Raw genomic sequence first — 20,805 nt, forward strand, 5'->3', positions numbered from 1 at the left:
TTTTTTTTTTTTTTTTTTTTATTTATTTTTGGGACAGAGAGAGACAGAGCATGAACAGGGGAGGGGCAGAGAGAGAGGGAGACACAGAATCGGAAACAGGCTCCAGGCTGCCTGGAGCCTGCTTCGGATTCTGTGTGCCACCCCCCCTGCCCCTCCTGCACTCTCACTCTGCCTCACTCTGTCTCTCAAAAATAAATAAATGTTAAAAAAGAAAGAAAGAAAGAAAGAAAGAAAGAAAGAAAGAAAGAAAGAAAGAAAGAAAGAAAGATTCTGTGGTTGATGGGGAGGACAGGAGCTTCTTCTTTTTTTTTTAAGTTTATTTATTTATTTTAAGAGAGACAGAGACAGGGTGTGTGGGGGAGTGGCAGAGACAGCAGGGGAGAGAGAGAATCCTAAGCAGGCTCTGGGCTGCCAGTGCAGCACCCAATGCGGGGCTTGAACTCAAGAACTGTGAGATCATGACCTGAGTCAAAATTAGTGGGTCGCTTATCTGACTGAGCCACCCATGTGCCACCTTTTATTTTTGTATAAGCCTTGGTAGTATTAATAACCAGCACGTTGCTTGGTAGACTTTTAAAACTAGGTACATGTATTATAGTGACAAAAAATAAAATGAAATAAATGACTTCATGCCATTGTAGAAAAGTGAGTCTCTAGCACAAAGCTTGCATAAATGCCTGTAGAATAGTTGAGTGAATATTATTCAGTTATTTAGAAAACTCTTTTTCCCTTGTTGATGGTGCTAGATAGGAATTAGAATTAAATAGTGTGCTTTATGGATTGACAAGTAATATATGTGGAATATCACAGTATATAAAACCAGTGTCTTTATTTTGAGGACTATAGCATGTCAGAAGGCCTTTGAATAAAGTTAAAAAAAATACAAAATGTCAGTCTGGACTTTGGATTTACTTTATACTTTTAATTAAGGAAGTTTTAGGGTTAAAAATACATGTGTTGGTATGTTTTTATCAAGACGTGTCAGTATTTTCTCTACCAGAAAATTCTCTGACTCAGGCATTAATTTATGACACAGTCCTGATAACTCTCTTCCCTTTGCCTTTTTCTGCTTTTGAGAAGAGGTTAAAAATCAGTCTGCCTCAAGGAAGGCAGTTGAGTACTGGAGAAATCCTGGCACCTAGTTCTTTGGTTTAATATCAGAAACAGAGTAACAAAGTTTGGAAGTTGCCTCTTCTAAGAGAATAATTGGAATGTCAGAAGCAGAGATCTAGTTGTAGTAACATGATCTCCTACCTGAAACAAAGTACCCCTCCAGGGAGCCCTAAGTTCTGCTGGTATTAGAAGTAACGAGTCAATAATCGGTAAGTTGGTTATTTTCCAGGATGAAGGATGTTTTACCAATGGAATTGTACTACAAAATTGAGTCCAACATTTATTTGCAAGTTACTATAAATTTTGGGGGAAAGAAATGCTAGAGAAATACCCGGAAATAGTACTGTGTGGCATTTCTTCAAGAACTAATTTGATTTTTCTTTGTAAGACACAGGTGAGTTTGACTCACATTGCATTTTCCTCTGTGTATGTTGTACCTATTAGTCTAATATCTTGAGCACGCACACTGGCTTTTTAATCTTACGATTTTACACTCACAGAGCTATTGTTTGAGGCACAATCATTTTTGCTACCTAGTTATATAAGAAAATTCACATGGAAATGGTACTTAAGTAAAAGTTTCAAAAATGAAATATTATACCAGCTAAGGTTAAATATGTAATTGATTTGGGTATCTTCTGTACAACCATGTTACTTGAAAGCCATATTTTAAAACTTTTATTGTTCGTAGAGTGAATTACTGGAATTTAACCGGCAGCAACAGGAGGAAGAGAGAACCAAAACCCACCAGGCTGAACACAAGAGGTATAAATGGCTAATAAAATTAGCATCTTTGGTTAAAACAATTACTTATAAAGTTTCTGCAGTTGTTTTAAGACATCACTATAGTTATATTGAATGTGTTTTAGAACGTGTATTACCTTTTTAATCTTTATATTATTGGGGTATTATATGTATATGAGGATGCCCACTGTTACGCGCATGTGCACGCGCGCACACACACACACACACACACACACACACACACACAATCCAGTTTTTCTGGATAGGTGGCATAAATTCACACTAGAAAACAGAATCATGCTCTCAAGCTATTTATTTGGGTTCTACTTAATTTGCCTCCCAGGGAACAAAGCATTTTAATACTTTGAGATGATCCTTTACTGTTTGTAGACCATTTTAGAATAATTGAACTCATCCAGATGGTGAGATACTCGTACGAAAGCTCAGACAAGAACTATCTTATATTGACTAACATATTGGGGAAAATAGCTTAAAATAGAACCACGAAGCAAATTTCAAGTACTCTCTGTCTTATTCCTAACACCCAGTAAAATATCATACTGATATTGGCCTGGTATACTGACTCACATTGGTATACTGATATCATAGATACCTGCTATCTAGGGATAGATACCAGATACCAGATAGATATCAGGGATAGATACCTGATATCTAAGGATAGATATCTATCCTTATTCTAGGATTCTCCTGGGGGCACTTGGCTTATCCCAGTTTACTGCAGTGTGGTTGAAGATCTCAGAAGTATTTAATGTAGAGGCTCTCATGATCTAAAGGAGCAAATTCTTTTTCTAAAACCGAGTGCTTTCACTTACAGGTTTAACCTTCCCACTGTTGCTAATGTGTGGTTTTAAATTGTGGTGCTTTCATTTTGTAATTGAGACTTTAAAAAGTGTTCACGGAAGCTCCCGATTCTGCTGGAGCTGTGAACTATGGATGGGTACTCATATTCTTTTGACTGGATTGTTGTGCTTCCATAATCCAGTCAAATAGTTTTAAAATGTCAAATGTGAATTTATATGTTTTTTTCCAATTAAAAGAAAACATCAAAACTCTGAGACACTGGTTAGGCTATTTTGTTAGGTAAGGGGTAACGGTTACTGCTACCTTTGTTTTTGTTTTTATTTTAATAAAGTAGGTTATAAACTAGCTTAGTCTCTTATTGGTTTTTCTCATTTTCTGTTTAAAATTCTTTCTATTAAAAAAACTAAATAGGGGCGCCTGGGTGGCTCAGTTGGTTAAGCATCCGACTTCGGCTCAGGTCATGATCTCACGGTTTGTGAGCTTGAGCCCTGTGTCAGGCTCTGTGCTGACAGCTCAGAGCCTGGAGCCTGCTTCGGATTCTGGGTCTCCTCCTTTCTGTGCCCCTCCCATGCTCATGCTCTGTTTCTCTCTGTCTCTCAATAATAAATAAACATTAAAAAAATTTAAAACTAAATAGTGTATTTCTTTAACACTGGTTGTTAGTGATAGCCAGTTATTTCTCTTTATTTCTCCCCCCCCCTTATTTCTCTTTATTTCTGAGGACTGATTGGATTGTAAAGCTTTAAACATCTTAAAGATAGTGTGATATGTCACATTAATAGGCCCTGTTGCTAAGAAATTCATCTTCAATGGGCCTCCAATAAAAATGCAAGTTATTTGATCAGAGGTGGAAAAGATTACTTTCTTGTTATAGGAAACTTGGCCCTCATTCTTTAAGTGTATTTCCATACTGCTGCATACCTAAATATTGGGGGGGGGACTATTTATTTTCTATACTTTATTTTCTCTTTTTATGGATTCTAGTTAAATATAGATACAAATTTAATAGGAAATCTCTCTGGGCAATAAACTCAGTAACCAGTTTTGAGATAACTGATCAAGGTTTTACACACATATTTTATGTTCTCAATCAGTTTTTGAAGACAGTGTGTGTTTGTATTGGGCTTTAGAGTTTATAGTGAGCTTTCCCATATTATATGAAAATACTCATTTGGTAGTCTTATAACGAATAAAATGCTGTGACCATTTCTGCTGAGGGCAGCAACACCAACTCTGTGTGTGTGTGTGTGTGTGTGTGTGTGTGTGTGTGTGTGTGTGACATAAGTCAGATTTTCTCCAGGGACATAATTTTATTGGAGTCAAAAAGACAATGTGCTTTCTACTGTTTAGAGGTGAGTGTTATAAGAGAAAGTTTATGGTATTCCTCACAAGTTTTTCAGTGTATCCAATACTGACTGAGCTTGGCTGCACCTGACCTGACCCATCATAACTTTTTGAGTAAGAGAAGAAAGTTGAAACCTCAGAAAGAAAAGACAGAGCATGAGGGTCAAGGACTTGAAAGGATCTGGGCCATGAGCTACAAACTGGAGTGAATTGAATCAATTCATTGAAACTTGAACCATCCTTAAGTAGTTTTTATCCATATATATATATATATATATATATATATATATATATATATACACACATATACATATATATATATTTTAAATCTTTATTCACTTTTGAGAGAGAGAGTGTGAGCAGGGGAGGAGCAGAGAGAGAGGGAGAGACAGAATTCAAAGCAGGCTCCAGGCCCTGAGCTGGCAGCACAGAGCCTGACGCGGGGCTCAAACTCACGAACTGTGAGATCATGACCTGAGCCGAAGTCGGACGCTCAACCGACTGAGCCACCCACGTGCCCTGGTTTTTATCGATATTAACCCTTAGAAGAAAATCCAGAGTACTGCAGTAAAGGGCATGCACTTTCTAACGCTAGTAAACAAAACTATATAAACAGGTACTTTTTCTTTCGTTTGTTTTTCTTGATTCCTATTGAGAATTCAATCTCTTTAGTAAGTGACGTCCTATTAGTAACTGGTGCTCAGAGGTGAATCATACCACTTGCGTACATGACAAGCCATCAGTCCTCCCAGTGTGTGAGCAAACTGAGAGCAGTGGACGACGGGCTGTTCTTCAGCCTGTACTCACCACCTTTGGGGGTTTCACGATGCAACTACAGTCAGAGAAGCAGACAGATGTGGGGACCACGCACCTGCATGATTCATGTATTCACCTTTTACGTATCAAGGCACACTGTGTGAAGGCTTTGTTCTAGGCCCTGGGAACAGGCGTAAAATAGCAGAGAACATCCCTGACTGCATGGAAATTACAATCTGGAGACGAGAAATAGAAGTCAACAAGTTGATAGCAGTGGTATTTCAGACAATGATATGTACCGTGAGGAACACATCCGGGGTGAGATTAAGGGAGAGATTGGAGGTCATAGTTCCTCCATGAAGAGGTAACATGAAAGGACAAGAGACCATCACATAGAGATTGGGGTCCAAAGTATACACTTAGATGTCCCCTGTTATCTGGTATGGGAGAAAATGCAAAGGCCCTAAAGTGGGAGTGACTTTGGAGTTTGAGTCTTTAGTGATTGGATTGTAGATGGTGAGGAAGAGAATACGGTGAAATGAGGTTGGCGGGAGCCAGGAAGTACAAGGTTTTGGAAGCCAGTGATTTTATTCTAAGACTAATGGGAAATCATAGGAGGGTTTTAAGCAAAGGGAAGGCATGATCTCTTTTATAATTTAGTCAGGTGGTTGTGTGGAGACCAAATTATAGAGGGTGGGAGTGGAAGCAAAAGCAAGGCGTGAGAGGATAATGATTTGGACTAGAATGATGGCCATGGAAAGAAAGGGGTGAATTCAGGATGTGTTTAGCGGGTAGAGTCAACAAAACTTCTAGTGGTTTGGATGTGGGGTGGATGGGGGATGTTGAAGGAAAGCCCATCTTTGCTGACAAAAATACTAGATGAAAACAGTCCCAGGCACATGGGCAATCCAGAATACCCTTGGTTGTGTGGTTAAGGAGGATGAGGATCCGTTTTCTCTCTCTCTCTTTTCTTTTTCATCATAAGTATACTCTTTAATCTCTATCATCTATTTTATCCATACCCCACCCACCTCCCCTCTGGTAACCATGTTTATTCGTGATAGTTAAGAGCTTGTTCCTTGGTTTTCCTCTCTCTCTCTCTCTCTCTCTCTCTCTCTCGGTCTCTCTTTTTCCCTTTGCTTGTTTTGTTTCTTAAATTCCACATATGAGTGAAATCACATGGTATTTGTCTTTCTCTGATTTATTTCTCTTGGCACTATAACTCTACCTCCATCCGTGTTGTTGCAAATGGCAAGATTTCATTCTTTTTGATGGCTGAATAATATTCCCTTATGTGTGTATGTATGTCCATTCATCTATCAATGGACACTTGGGCTGCTTCCATAGTTTGGCTATTGTATATAATACTTCAATAAACATAGGGGTTCATGTTTCCCTTTGAATTAGTGTTTTTGTATTCTTTGGGTGAATACCCAGTAGCACAATTACTGATCATAGGGGGTAGATCTACTTTTAAGGGTCGGATTTCTCTTAATATTCAGGTCTCTAGCTCAGTAACATACTGTTCAATCTGCATGCTGAGAAGTCTAGAAAAGGGGACATAAATGTCATACTCTTCAGTGAACCAGGCTGACTAGAATATGGCACTTGGGTATACTTTATGGTGAGAGAGGAAAAAAGAAAAACCTTTCTAGCAGCTAAGATGTGACTACCACCTGATAGGTCTTGAAGTTGTTGAGAAAATAGCAACCCAGTAAGCCAGAGAGAGCATTCTGGGTCAACGTGCAGTTGGCATTTTAGCTAGCACTGAACATTTTAGCTAGGCACAAAACAAACCCAGCCTCTGGCTTTGCCACCCAGCAGTCATTATCCTCAAGGTTCCCAAATTCCCCAGTCATTGACTTATAGCCACCTACCATGACTACTTTCTGTTAATCTTCATGACTGAAAAGGAGGCTGTGAATGGGGCCTGCCTACCCTTCCTTCCATAAACATATATTGATCTGCTGCTATGCATCAGGCACTGTGTTTCTTTTCTTTTAAAATATTTTATTATTTTGGGGAGAGCACAAGTGGGGAAGGGGCAGAGAGAGGGGGACAGAGGATCTGAAGCTGGCTCTGCACTGACAGGCTGACAGCATTGAGCCGGATATGGGGCTTGAACTTACAAACTGTGAGATCATGACCTGAGCTGAAGTTGGGTGCTCAACCGACTGAGCCGCCCAGGTGCGCCAGACCTGTTTCTGCCAAGAAGCTTATGGTCTTAATGACGCTACTCCTCAAGAATCAGTTGACATCATAGGGTACCTATTACAGCATTGTTTCTTCAGCTTCCATGTCCCAGACTCAACAATACATGGGCAACTGAGAGCATGGTGTTGCCTTTAATTTACTTTTTTTTTTTAAGTTTGTTTGTTTATTTTGAGATAGACACAGTATGAGTAGGGGAGGGAAGAGAGAGGGAGGGAGAATCCCAAGCAGGCTCCATGCGGCCAGCACAGAGCCCAATGTGGGGTCCGAACTCATGAATCATGAGATCATGACCTTAGCCAAAACCAAGAGCTAGATGCTTAACTGATTGAGCCACCCAGGCACCCCTAATTTACATTTTTTAATTCAAAAGTTGTAATATGTAACACACAGGAAAGTCCATGGATTAATTATAGGGGGAGCCTCTAAGTAGCCAGTTCCAGAAGTAGAATACAACCATCACCGTATGGTTATTCTGACCTTTATGATAATCATTTTCTTGCCTTTCCTTAAGGTTTCACCTCCTATGTGTTAAATTTAATTTCTGAAATCGGTTGCTGCAAGTATCACCAAACACGAGGGAAAGCTCTGCCCATTCTTTCTTTTGAAAGGTCGAGTTTCCCTCTTCTGATATTTCCCCTTTCTTATACTCTCTTCCCATTTTCCTTCTACTCTTCACTTACAGGATTTACTTTAGTGAGACTGACAGTGGGGTACAGGGCATATGGGAGGGACATCTGTGTTGCAGCAGCAATGCCACAGAGCTACTTCGGGTTCCCCTTCACGTTTTAGGTCTTGCTGAAGCTTCCGTCTTCCTTCAGCCTCCGGAGCTCACACCTGGCATGGCCCGCAAGGAGACAGTTGCTCAGGAACAAAGCTCTTGTTGAACTGGTAGAAGATGAGGGAATGAAGCTCTAAAGTTCAGAACTGTTCCCCCTCTGCCCACATCTGGCACCAGCTCCAGCCGATGGCTCTTAACAGCCTGTCATATTGTCATATGGTTAATGTGAGAAGAAGTTTCTATAGATTTCTTCTAAGCGGTGGGGGTAGGGGAAAGCAATCCCCACGGTCAGTTCATACAGCATCTTAGGTTCTCAAAAATCTCTCAGCCCTGTAGCACGCTTTCCACTTACACACATTTTTCATTGTTTTAAAGGGTAAATAATGCTTTTCTGGACCGACTCCAAGGCAAAAGTCAACCAGGTGGCTTCGAGCACTTTGGAGGCCATTGGAATATGAATAGTGGTAACAGCTGGGTGAGTTTTTTCTTGTCTCTTAAAAAAAAATCTTTGAAAGTTGAAAAGTAAAAACAATGAGAATTTTAAAAATATGTTGGGCCTTCTCCCAAGGTATTATTTTTTTGGTGTGCTGTTCAGCTGTGTGATGGGCAGTCAGCCAGGGTGATTACTGTAAATTCCACAATAGTTTCTAGAGAGAAGGAGAAAGTCCAGGTTTCAGCTCTGGCCAATCACAATAAAAAATGACACCTGCCCTTTGCTCTCAGGGTAATTGCCTGGACTGTAAGGATTTTTTTTTTATCACCCCTTTCCCAGACCCTACAACAAAAACAAATGAAAAAAAATTTTTTCAAGAAGACTTTAAGTGCAATATGGTTATAAAAATAGTAAGCATTCTCTAGTAATATAGTCTTTCGGTGAAACTACCACATCAAAGAAACCAGTATTTAATTTTTCACTACAAAATGATTTTTAAAAAACCCTACAGCAAAAGGCACTTTCTGAGAATGAAATGTCTTTCTGGATTTCTGTGAAGAAAACATTGCAACTGTGTTGTAATATGTGTTTAATGTGTTTTGCGTGCACAATATATCATTGAACCCACACCAGATCTTCTGAATGTATGATTGCAGGGTTTGCAATGCATACAGAATCAAAACTAACTATAGTGGGTTTTATAATTTAATTTAAGCCAAGTACATATGTACCTACTAAAAGAAATGGAACAGGTAGAGATCTTTAAACTGGTAAAATACAACAAAACAAGTGCTTGCTGGCCCGGAAACTCTAGAGATCACCCTTTAATAAATATTTGATGGACAAAAGATAATTTTTGAGAAGACAATCTGTTGGAAATCTTATGGATGTTTTCTTGAAAGGCGTTTAGTAGTTAAAATTGATGGATAGATCTAACAGTTCTCTTCAGTGTATACACTGGGCATGTCTTTCCATGACGCGTGCCCACGTGTATCACTGTGGCATTGAGAATAGGGACAAGATGGAAGAACAAGAAAAGAATCAACACACAGTATCTTTCCATCATGAATTACAATTTACAAATTATTGACTTCCTTGTAAGAATATGTGAGTAGGAGTCATGTGGAAAATGGGGCATTGTGAGTGAGTTTGAGACGTTATCCAAATTCGTGGAATTTGTATGTCGTGAAACACGACTGGAAGTTTGATTTTGGACAGGACTTGGGAACTCTCTGCACGTTCTCTCCTCTACCTCTACCAACTCTCAAAATTTAGAAACTACTTAGAAAAATACCTGGGATTGCGGGAAGGATAATGGGAGAGAGTAAATGAATACCACATGAACTGCTGTTAAGGGAATGAGAATTTGGGAATCTGGTTCACCACCGACCATTGGTAGGCCTTATGGAAGTGAGCTCTGAATCTCTGCTTAGATTCTTCATGGGTAAAAAGAAAGGAACATCATTTTCTCATGATAAGAGTGAAGGCTATTAAAGTTTCCTTAGTGGGACAATCAGAACCAAGTCCAAAGTGGTTATCGGCTCTTCCCTTACTTGAAGGAAGCTGTGACAAAGATGAGAGTTTCTTCAGGCTCCCGACTCCACCTCCCTATAGACCTCCTTACCTATATGCCTGTTTTTCCTTGGAGACCAGATTCTTACTCCTCCACCCACTGAGGGACTTTGCTCTAATGACACTCCCCTCTCTTCCGAATCATCAAATATTCATCTCAACTAGAAAAGTCCCATCAGCATAAAATAGAGACACAAATTATATTGATATCCCCCTCCCTCTTGCTACTGTTCTATTTCTTTGTTCCTCTTTCAAGCAGAACTCCAAGAGGTATCTGTCCTTTAGCTTTTCTAATTTCTTTGTTCCCATTTCTCTTACACTTATTTAAATCAGAATTAAGACCTTATCCATCCAACCATAATGCTCTTGTCATGGTCATTTACAATGTCCACATTACAAAGTCCGGTGGTTATTTTTCAATCTTCGTCTTTTGATGTACCAGCATCATTTGTCACGGCGAGTCATTCCCTCCTCTCTGAAACTGTTTACTTGGCTTCTGGGGCACTCGTCTGTCCTGAGTTTCCACCAACCTCAGTGGCTACTCCTTTTCATTCTCCTTTGCTGAATCCCCTGCATCTTGTCCTCTCACCTTTGGAGCACCTCAGAGATCCACCTTGGACCGCCTTCTGAATTTTATGTTCACTTAATACCTTGGTGGCCTTATTGGTTATCATTACATTAAATACAATTTTTGTGCTTATTACTCCCGTGTTTCTTTTTTTTTTTTTATTTTTTAATGTTTATTTTTGAGAGAGAGAGCAAGCACATGAGCAGGGGAGGAGCAGAGAGAGCAGGAGACACAGAATCTGAAGCAGGCTCCAGGCTCTGAGCTGTCAGCACAGAGCCTGACCCAGGGCTTGAACTCGAGAACCGCGAGATTATGACCTGGTCATATTAAGTGTCATACTTAGTCAGACACTTAGCCGAATGAGCCACCCGGGCACCCCTTATTACTCTCACATTTCTAATTCCAGCCTCTACCTCTTCCTTGACTCCAGACTTGCATTATCGATTTGTCCACGCAACATCTCTACTTGTATGTCTAATGGACATTTCAACCTTCACATGTCTAAAACTTGGTAGGACGTGATTGTCCTACTAAGGAAACCTTTGATCCGCTCTACCCAAAGGCTCCATCTGCTCTCTTTGCTGTTTATATAATGGTACAACCCATCTCACGTCTCATAACTGATCCATCAACAGATCTTTTTTTCTTTTCCTTCAAAATATATACAATCCAGTAGCTTCTCACCACTTCCACCACTATTACCCTGCTTCTAACCTCCATTATGTTTATCTAGATTCTCGAAAAAGTCTCCAAGATGGTTTCATTGCTTCCACACTTAGCCACTTAGAACCTATTCTCAATATAAGAGTGATCCCTTTGGAACAGAAGCCAGATCCTGTCACTTTCCTGCTTGAAATACCCCAGTGGCTCCCATGACTCTCTAAATCCAATGGAGTAAAAGCCAAAGTCCATATAGTCACCTACGGGGTGCAACCTGATCTAGACCCCACTTTACCCCACTGGTGCTCTCCTGCCACTGCCCTTCTTTCTCATTCCTCTCAGCCATGCTAGTTTTCTTGCTTCTCTTTGAAAACTTAAGGACCTGGATGCTTTCACCTTAAGGCCTTTGCACTGGCTGCTCCTTCTGTACCTTTCTCCATATGATTTATTCTCCAAGCATTTTGTAGAATTCCACCCCATTGAGGTTTCCTTGGCCATTTATTTAATGCTGCCACCTGCGCCCTCATCCCTGGCTCTAGCCATACGTTTTCCAACCTCCACTTCCTTTTCTCTGGCACTCTGCAATTTCTTACATCTTTCTAATATTATTTGCTTATATGTGTTGTTGACTGTTTACTCTTAGTCTCTCCCTGTGATAATGCATGTTCCGTATTGTGTCAATCAGGGTCCTTTGATTGTTTTGCTCACTGATGTATCCCAAGCATAAAACACTAATTGGAACTTAGCACAGGCACAAGGAAACAGGTGGCTGTGATTGAAGGTTGGCCAAACAACAAAGATTTAGGACCAAATGATTTGATATATCAAAATGCTTAGATACCAAATTGAAAATAGCTATGTATAAAACATTCAATGGACCAAATTTTGGATTTGAGACAATAAGGGAAAACAAGAGACAAAGACAAACAAAAAGATTTGAAAAAAGAACAAAATAGAACTTCTAGGAATAAAGAAATTTAATCTTTGGAATTAAAGCACTCAATGAACTCATCACAATAAAAGGAATTCGAATTAGGAACTAAATCAAAATACCATTTCTCATCTATTATTTTGGCAAAAGAACAAAAGTTTGGCAATATACTCTGTCTGTTGGCAAGGCTGTGGGGATAAAGGTTCATTCACACACTGTTGGTGAGAATTCAAAATGATGTAAACACTATCTAAATTAATTTGTCACTGTCTTTTCATAAAATAAAAACCAGACCTAGACATATTGCAGAAAAGTTGTATGAAATGTTGAAGGAACAGATAATTTCAAATGTCTAGAAAGTTTTCCAGATAAATGAAAAAAAGAGAAAATATTCTCTCAAAGGATTAAGCAAGTGAATATAACTTGAATCAAAATTACACAAACACTATACAGAAAAAAAATGTATGTAAGCTCACTCATAAACAGATTGAAAATATCACAAATTTTGACAGATTTATCACAAATTAAAAAACAAAAAAACTGAGATGGTTTATCTCATAAATTATAGGAAAAATACCATATGATCATCTCAATAGATACAGGAAAAAGAAACAACTTGATACATTTCAATACTCATTTGTGGTAAAATTGCTAACAAAGGAGGAAGAGAAAGGACATTTCTTTAGCTAATAAACTGATCGAAATCCTATAATAAAAATACATCAAAAGCATTTCCTTTAAATCATATATAAAGGTTGAAAGGAAAAGAAACATTTATAATTAATAGATGATACAATCATTTACTCAGAAAATCTGAAGGAATTGATATTTAAGTTATTAGAATAAACGAGGAGCCAACAATGTTGGTAGATGCAGGATCAATATGTAAAAACTCACTTCATTTTTATACATTGTGAATAAACAAAAAATTTAATAAAAAGATAAACCAAAAATGCACATAACCTTTAAAAATATATATAAATTTTTTATAGAAAGACCCTAAGGAACAAATGAATGAAGAAGTTATACCTTGTTTAATGGGTAGAAATAGGAATGAGCTCTCAAATTATCTATAGATTTCATTAAATCCTAATCAAAGCAAAGAACCAAGAATAGCCAATTCACTCCTAAAGATAAAGAAATATGTATGGGGACTTAGTTAAATATTTAATATTGTCTGGAATTGGCCCAGGTGGACCCAGCCATTTCTGGAATTCTGATGTATGACAGAAGGCAGAGCACATCATTGGGGGAAGATGAACTGTTTAACAAATTGCTGGCAGGACAAATTGAGAACCCACATGGCATCGTAACCAGTTAATTCCAGGTGGATTAAGGCTTATAAGTAGAAATGAAGACTTTTTAAATTTTAGAATAGACTACAAAATGGAGGATTTTGTAAGACCCCAGGTATAAACCAAAAACTAATGATAAATATGCATTAAAATGAAACATCTGTTCATCAAAGGACACCGTACAAAAGAAAGAAGAGAAGTCATATATGAAGATTTTGTAAATAAGTGGACAAAACGTTAGTATACAGAGGTGTTTAGACTGTGTCATTTATTTAGAAGTTGGTTGCTGACACTTGAGCTACCCTGGGAATGATCGAGAAGAGCTCACAGATAGGGCTTGGAGGAAATACTGGAATCAGTAAAAGGCTCAAAAAGAAGAAAAGGAAGAAGGCAGAAAATATGACAAAACAATAATGAAAGCCAAAGAGAGAAAAACTTGATTTTTGAAACATCATATAAGCACTTAAGTAGTAGGCCTTTAATAAGTATATTTTGGGTAGACAAATGAGATTGATCTTTATCTTTAAATCTTTAACATTTAAGTCACATTCTTCTCATATTGCTTTATATATATGTATTTTTTCTTTGATAATTTAAAATTGCTGTTACATTTAAAAACATTTTGGTTTTCTCGACCCCTCTACTTTTCATGAGGTACGTAGGGTAGGATGTTGAAAGAATCACTTCAAATTCTCTTTGATGTCAGTAGGTGAGACCCTTTGAAATGCTGTGGAACCCTAAATCCTATGTCTTCAAGGGCATTTGAGCATTTGCCATGACCTATGAGGCAACCTGAGATTTTAGTTTCCCAGAATGTTAGAACAGCAATAGTCTGAATGCCAAGTGTAACTTGGCCCCAGCATTCTGGAAGCCTGATGGAGAATTCTTGATCGTTTGCACATGGTAGGGGGCAGAGGGAACTCATTTAGTCCATCTCCCTAACTCAAGGTCCCCTTAGAAGTCAGCTTTCTGCTGTATAATATGGCGCCATTCTACTCCATACATTTCCATTTAAATTGTTCTGCTTCACACTGTGCTTGTCCTGTCCTTGCTGTAACTATGGAGGTGGGTGACAATATTTGTGAACACTATTATTTGTGACCTATGTTAGCCTATCTCTAAGAACACAGCTGATGAGCTGTCATTCAACAAGCCATTACATTGTTGACAGAGACTATTTTGTGAATCCAATGCAATGGGACTTGAAAATTAAAACATGTCACTGGGACATTAAATCATTAAAAAATAGGCATTAAACTCAATATAGTAAGAAGAGTATTCTTTGAAGGAGCTTCAGATTGGACTTTAAAAGGTTTTGAATTTTGTTTTGCTGCTTGCACTAATTTTTGTTTTCTTTTGCTTCCAGGATGTATGAGAAATATTTACTTACATCTGTCCTTTGTCAACGGACCTTGAAGAACATCACTCAGTGCTTTTCCTTCATGCTGCTTTGTTTATCCTTACTGTTTTCACCTTGACTTCAACTGCCCACTCACTCAGCTGATCACGTGGGAATGACCCGTTTTCCCCTGTCATTATTTACACATGCTTGCAGGAGCTGATTGCTGAGCTCATACTTAATTTCTACTTCCAGTGAAATGTCGCACTGTTTTTCTCATTGGTTTCACATCTTATTGGAAGTATAATTACAGCCATGTTAGTAAGATGAAAAAGGAGGGAATCATTTGCTGCTTTCAGGTGTATAAGAGCTATATGGGTGCTACAGGCTTATCTCTCTGAGTAGCTAACTCTTACGTAATTCTCAGATCAGGTTTGGGGAATCTTGGGCATTTTTTTGGATTTTAAGCTCTACTTAATCCAGGGTACAAACTTTAGAAAAAGATAAAAAATAAATCTTTTATATTCTTTTGAACATGCTTTTAAATAAATTTTGAAATACTTTTGTGTAAATGGTTTGTTTTATTTTTAATGAAAGGCTCTTGAGTTTTTCTCTCTTGATGGGTCTCATTTTTATATTCTTCTTCATAGTTCATATAGATTAATTGTAAGACCTTAATCACTATCGGATATGCCTTTGGTCTTGATTTACTTACTAATACTGTTCCTCTGCTTTTTCATAGCGGTTCAGTTAATTCCCTGAAAGGATGTTGTTTATATGAAAATCAACTAGATACAGATGTAGATACAAAGTGTGCTTTATAGGTGTTTGGGAATCCTGTCTTTTCTCTATGCAACCTATTTATTATTTATGATAGCTAATTCAGTAGGCTTCTCTATTCTACTTTTGTGACCTTTAACCAAGTTAAAAAACCTTAGAGTATAAGAATATTGGTTTTCCATGCTTTATGCTCCACCCCACTCCATGTTATATAGGAAAGCATTGCATTTAGTCGTAGAATGAAAGTTGGAAGAGCAAATAATTTTTGCAGGTGGGCAATTAATACTGTTTTTTTAATGACGGGTAGTTGACATACAATGTTATATTAGTTTCATGTGTATAGTTTAGTGATTTGACATTTGTAAACATTGCAAACTGATCACCACAATTAGTCTAATTACCCTCTATCATCTCGCAAAGTTAATACAATATAATTCAGTATATTCTCCATGTTGTACATTCTGTCTCCATGACTTACTTATTTTATAATTGCCAGTTTGTGTTTCTTGATCCCTTTCATCCACTCCCCCATTTCTCCAAAACTCCTCTGACAACTTCTAATCTGTTCTCTGTATCTGTGTGTTTGGGTTTGTTTGTTTTGTTTATTTGTTTGGTTTTTAGGTTCCACATACAAGTGAAATAATGCAGTATTTGTCTTTCTCTGACTTATTTCACTTAGACTAGTGCCCTCAAGGTCCATCCATGTTGTCACAAGTGACAAGATTTCATTCTTTTTTATGGCTGAGTAGTATTCTGTTATATACATCTACCACATTGTCTTTATCCATTCATTCATTTTTTTAAAGAATTTTTTTAATGTTTATTTATTTTTGAAGGTGAGAGACACAGAGTGTGAGTGGGGGAGGGGCAGAGAGAGAGGGAGACACAGAATCTGAAGCAGGCTTCAGGTTCTGAGCTGTCAGCACAGAGCCCGACGCGGGGCTCGAGCTCACAAACCGCGAGATCGTGACCTGAGCCGAAGTCGGACACTCAACCAACTGAGCCACCCAGGTGCCCCTATCCATTCATTCATTGATGGGCATTTAAGCATTGTTTTCATATCTTAAAAAAATTTTTTTTAATGTTTGTTTTTGAGAGAGGGAGAGAGAGAGAGACTGTGAGCAGGGGAGGGGCAGAGATGGAGACACAGAACTCTAAGCAGGCTTCCAGTCTCCGTGCTGTCAGCACAGAGCCTGACACAGGACTCAAACTCATGAACTGTGAGATCATGACCTGAGCTGAAGTCAGACACTTAACCAAATAAGCCACCCAGGTGTCCCTCTTTTCATATCTTGGCAACTGTGAATAATGTGGCAATGAACATAGGGGTACATACATCTTCTCCAATTAGTGTTTTCATTTTCTTCAGATAGATATCCAGTAATGGAATTGCTGGATCATATGGTGGTTTTATTTATAAATTTTTGAGGAAACTCCATACTGTTTTGCATTGTGGCTGAGCTAATTTATATCACTACCAACAATGCACGAAGTTTCCCTTTTTCTCACATCCTCGCCAACACTAAATTCTTGTCTTTTGGTCGTAGCCATCTGACAGATGTAAAATGATATCTCCTGTTGTTTTGATTAGCCTTTCCCTGATGATTAATGATGTTCAGCATCTTTTCATTTGCCTGTTGGCCATCTATATGTCTTCATTGAAAAAATGTCTGTTCAACTCTTTTGCCAATTTCTTATTTGAGCTTTTCTTATTTGAGCTTTTGAGGAATTCTTTATATATTTTGGATATTAAACCGTTACTAAATACATGATTTGCAAATACCTTCTTCTATTCAGTAGGTTGCCTTTTCATTCTGTTGGTTTCCCTCACTATTCAGAAGCTTTTTAATTTGATGTAGTCTCATTTGTTTATTTTTGCTTTTGTTTCCCTTGCCTTTGGAATCAGAAAAAATATCCCTAAGACTGATGTCAAGAAGCTTCTGTAAAGAAGTTTTCCTTTGGGAGTTTTGTGGTCTCACATCTTATATTCAAGGCTTTAATTGATCTGGGGTTAATTTTTGTTTATTGTATAAAATAATGGTCTAGTTTCATTATTATTTGCATGTAGCTCTCCAGTTTTCCTGGTGCCATTTGTTGAACAGTCATTTACCCATTGTGTATTTTTGCCTCCTTTGTCATAAATTAATTGGTCATATATGCACGGGCTTATTTCTGGGCTCTCTGTTCTGTTCCATTGATCTATGTGTCTGGTTTTATGCTAATACCATACTGTTTTGATTACTACAGCTTTGTATTATCGTTTGAAATCAGGGAGCCTGATACCTCTGGCTTGTTCTTTCTCAAGATTGTCTTGGATATTTGGAGTCTTTTGTGGTTCCATATAAATTTTAGAATTATTTGTTTTAGTTCTGTGAAAAATGCCATGGGAATTTTTATAGGGATTGCATTGAATCTGTAGATTGCTTTGGGTAGTGTGGACATTTTAACAATGTTAATTCTTCCTTCTAACATATGAGCACAAAATACTTTCCATTATTTGTGTTGTCTTCAGTTTCTTTCATCAGTGTTTTACATCTTTCAGTGTATGAGTCTTTCACCTCCTTGGTTAAATTTATTCCTAGCTATTTTATTTTTTGGATGTGATTGTAAATAGAATCATTTTTAAAATTTCTTATTGTTCATTATTAGTGCATAGAAATGCCACAGAGTTTTATATGTTAATTTTGTATCCTGCAACTTTACTGAATTCATTTATTCTAATAGTTGTTTTTTTTTTTGATAGAGTCTTTAGGGTTTTCCATATATAATATCAAATCATCTGCAAATAGTAACAGTTTTACTTGTTCCTTTACAATTTGGATGCATTTTATTTCTTTTTCTTGACTAATTGCTCTGGCTAGGATTTCTAATATTATGTTGAATAAAAGGGGGGGGGGGAGAGTGAGCATCCTTTTCTTGTTTTCGATCTTAGAAGAAAAGCTTTCAGCTTTTCACCATTGACTCTAATATTAGCTGTGGGTTATGAATGTTCCCTCTATACTCACTTTATTGAGGTTTTATCATGAATGGATGTTGAATTGCATCAAATGCTTTTTCTGCACCTACTGTGATGATCATATTTTTATCTTACATTTTATTAATGTGGTATATTGCAATTGATTTGTGGGTGTTGAACCATCCTTGCATCGCTGCAATAAATCCCACTTAATTGTGGTATATGATCCTTTTAGTGTTGTTGGATTTGGTTTGCTAAAATTTGGTGAGCATTTTTACATTTGTGTTCACTAGGGACATTGGCCTGTAATTTTGCTTTTTTTGTGATGGCCTTGTCTGGTTTTGGTGTCAGGGTAGTGCTTATAAAATGAGTTTGAAAGCATTGTCTTCAATTTTTTTTGGAAGCCTGTCCCTCAGGCTGAAGCTCCAAGCTAAGTAAATAAGCCTTTTCATAGGAAGACTGGATTGTTTTTCAGTCTGCCATCTGTACAGTACCCTGGGGGTGGTGGGCTTCCAAGAACTGTCTTTCTTATTGTTCTATTCCTGGGGAGCTCACAATGCTAGCCTCCTTGGCCACCAGGGCCAAGTGATTAAGGCGAATTCCTGTGTGTCCCTGTTGGCTTTAGCTAGGGAGTGGAAAGTGGGGTGGGGAATGCTCTCTGGCTTCAGAAAATGTCTTGACTGAATGCGCCCCAGGGGCTTCAGAAATGCAGTGACAGAGTGCCTTGTCTGTGTGCATGTACCAGCTTTAGGCTGGGAGCAGAATGCCATGACTGCTACACTTGTTAGCCCCAGCCAAGGACTGGGGGAGTATTGCAACCTTCCACACTTCATAGACTTTAGCTGGGGAACAGGAGAATGCTGCCACTGTTCAAATTTGCCGGTTCCAGCCAGGGACTAGGGGAATGCTATGGCCACCTGTGCTCTCTGGCGTCAGCAAGGCGGTAAGATAGTGCTGTGACCACTGGCTTCTGGCTGTCTTAGCAAAGTGCTGGGAGGGTTCTGTGTCCAGGCTCACCCATCTGTGCCAGCGGGCTAGACAGAGGGTCCAAAAATGACATCTGCCAACACCTCCATCTCTGGGGGCAGTTTCAGCTGTCTCCTACCCCTCCAGCAGCTATGTTTAGGTTAGTAAATGTGTCTCTTTCACGTATAGTCTAGGTGCTTTTCAAACTGCTGTTTATTCCTGCTGGGTCTTGGGACAAATGACACTGTATTGAGCCCTTTACATGGAAAATCTCAGTCTCCTACAGTACTTTGAGTCCCTTGGATGTCAGCCCTGTTGATTTTCTAAGTCAGATATTTGGTGGAGGCGGGTGCTCATCTCTCTGGTGCAGATCCCAGGGGTTTGGGACCAACCCCTCACTCCAGCAGAAGCGCCAGGCTGGTGAGATCCCTATTGTAGGTCCCAAGCTGGGGGTGGGGTTTTTTGGTGAGACTGTGCCTGTACTTTGCTACCCATCTCAATATTGGTCTTTTTATCCTTTTTGTGGAGAAGCAGTTCATCTAGTTTTCAGATCTTTATCAAAGAAAAAAAAATGATCCGTATGTAGCTGTAGATTTGGTGTGTCCTTGGGAGGAAGTGAGTTCAGGATCTTCCTATGCCACCATCTTGTGGAAATCTCCCCAAAACTAATAATACTTCATAGCATTAAGAGATCTTCTGTGCTGCCAATCACTCTTGAAATTGACTTTCCAAATGTGTATCCAGGGAAGCGTGGGGACTTCAGGTTCTAAGGCCAAGACTGAGGGGGCTCATCGAAGCAGGACAAAGGTATAGTATAGAAAGGGCTGCATTGGGGGTGGTGGGGGCTGAGAACAGATGGCGCTCAGCTAGCTTCTCTGGAGTAAATAAGGTAGATACGCTTGGTTTTCCTCTCTTCTGCCAGCTGAAGCTGCGTTAGTGCTGTTGACGCTAATATAAAATGTTTGGTCCATTTGAAGTCTTTGTCATTGCCTAATATGGGGAAAACGAAATCCCTCAGCCTGGGCTGGAAGCATCGCCAAAACGACTGTAAACGTGTGAATGTTGCAGGCATTTTACTGCTGTGGCATGCCGCCATTTAAGCCCTACACCTGCCAGCCTGGCTACGTCAGAGTCCATAGTCATGTTCTGGTTTTTGCGTCTAGGGCCAACATTCTTCACTTGCTGCTATTTTCCAGTATGTAATCTGGAGTTGATGTAGGGGAAAGCGATGCCTTCTCACGTTAGTGGATCTCAGGACAGTTGGCATGAATTTCTCTTCCACTGCCTGCTGTATCCTGCCTCCCCAAGTGAAGATTTTGTTCAGGTCTTTGGTCTCACTAAAAAAAGAAAAAAACCATTGTGCCATTGTGCCATTGTGCAGGTAGGGAAAATTGTGACTTCGTGGCCAAAATTATCTAGAATATGTATGGGGTTGTAAACATCTTCCTTGAACAATTCTCTCTGTAGGTGGAAGGAAGCAGAAAAGACACAAGAGTTGCTGTGTAAGGGAGCCTCCCATCAGCTTTTCACATTT

General features: G+C 38.8%; 1 protein-coding gene across 3 annotated transcripts in view; it reads left to right on the forward strand.

The window, feature by feature from the left end:
* EPSTI1 (epithelial stromal interaction 1) overlaps positions 1–15,113 on the forward strand; it is a 97,737-nt gene extending 82,624 nt beyond the window's left edge. For all 3 annotated transcript variants that reach the window (XM_042926514.1, XM_042926425.1, XM_042926530.1), the window contains 3 exons: positions 1,805–1,878; positions 8,147–8,246; positions 14,597–15,113. In XM_042926514.1, the coding sequence (XP_042782448.1) occupies positions 1,805–1,878; positions 8,147–8,246; positions 14,597–14,605 (183 nt within the window). In that variant the 3' untranslated portion in view covers positions 14,606–15,113. The remainder of the gene's footprint in view (positions 1–1,804; positions 1,879–8,146; positions 8,247–14,596) is intronic.
* Positions 15,114–20,805: the final 5,692 nt, after the last annotated feature.

The sequence above is a fragment of the Panthera leo genome, chromosome A1 (genome assembly GCF_018350215.1).
Source record: "Panthera leo isolate Ple1 chromosome A1, P.leo_Ple1_pat1.1, whole genome shotgun sequence".
Taxonomy (NCBI): Eukaryota; Metazoa; Chordata; class Mammalia; order Carnivora; family Felidae; genus Panthera; species Panthera leo.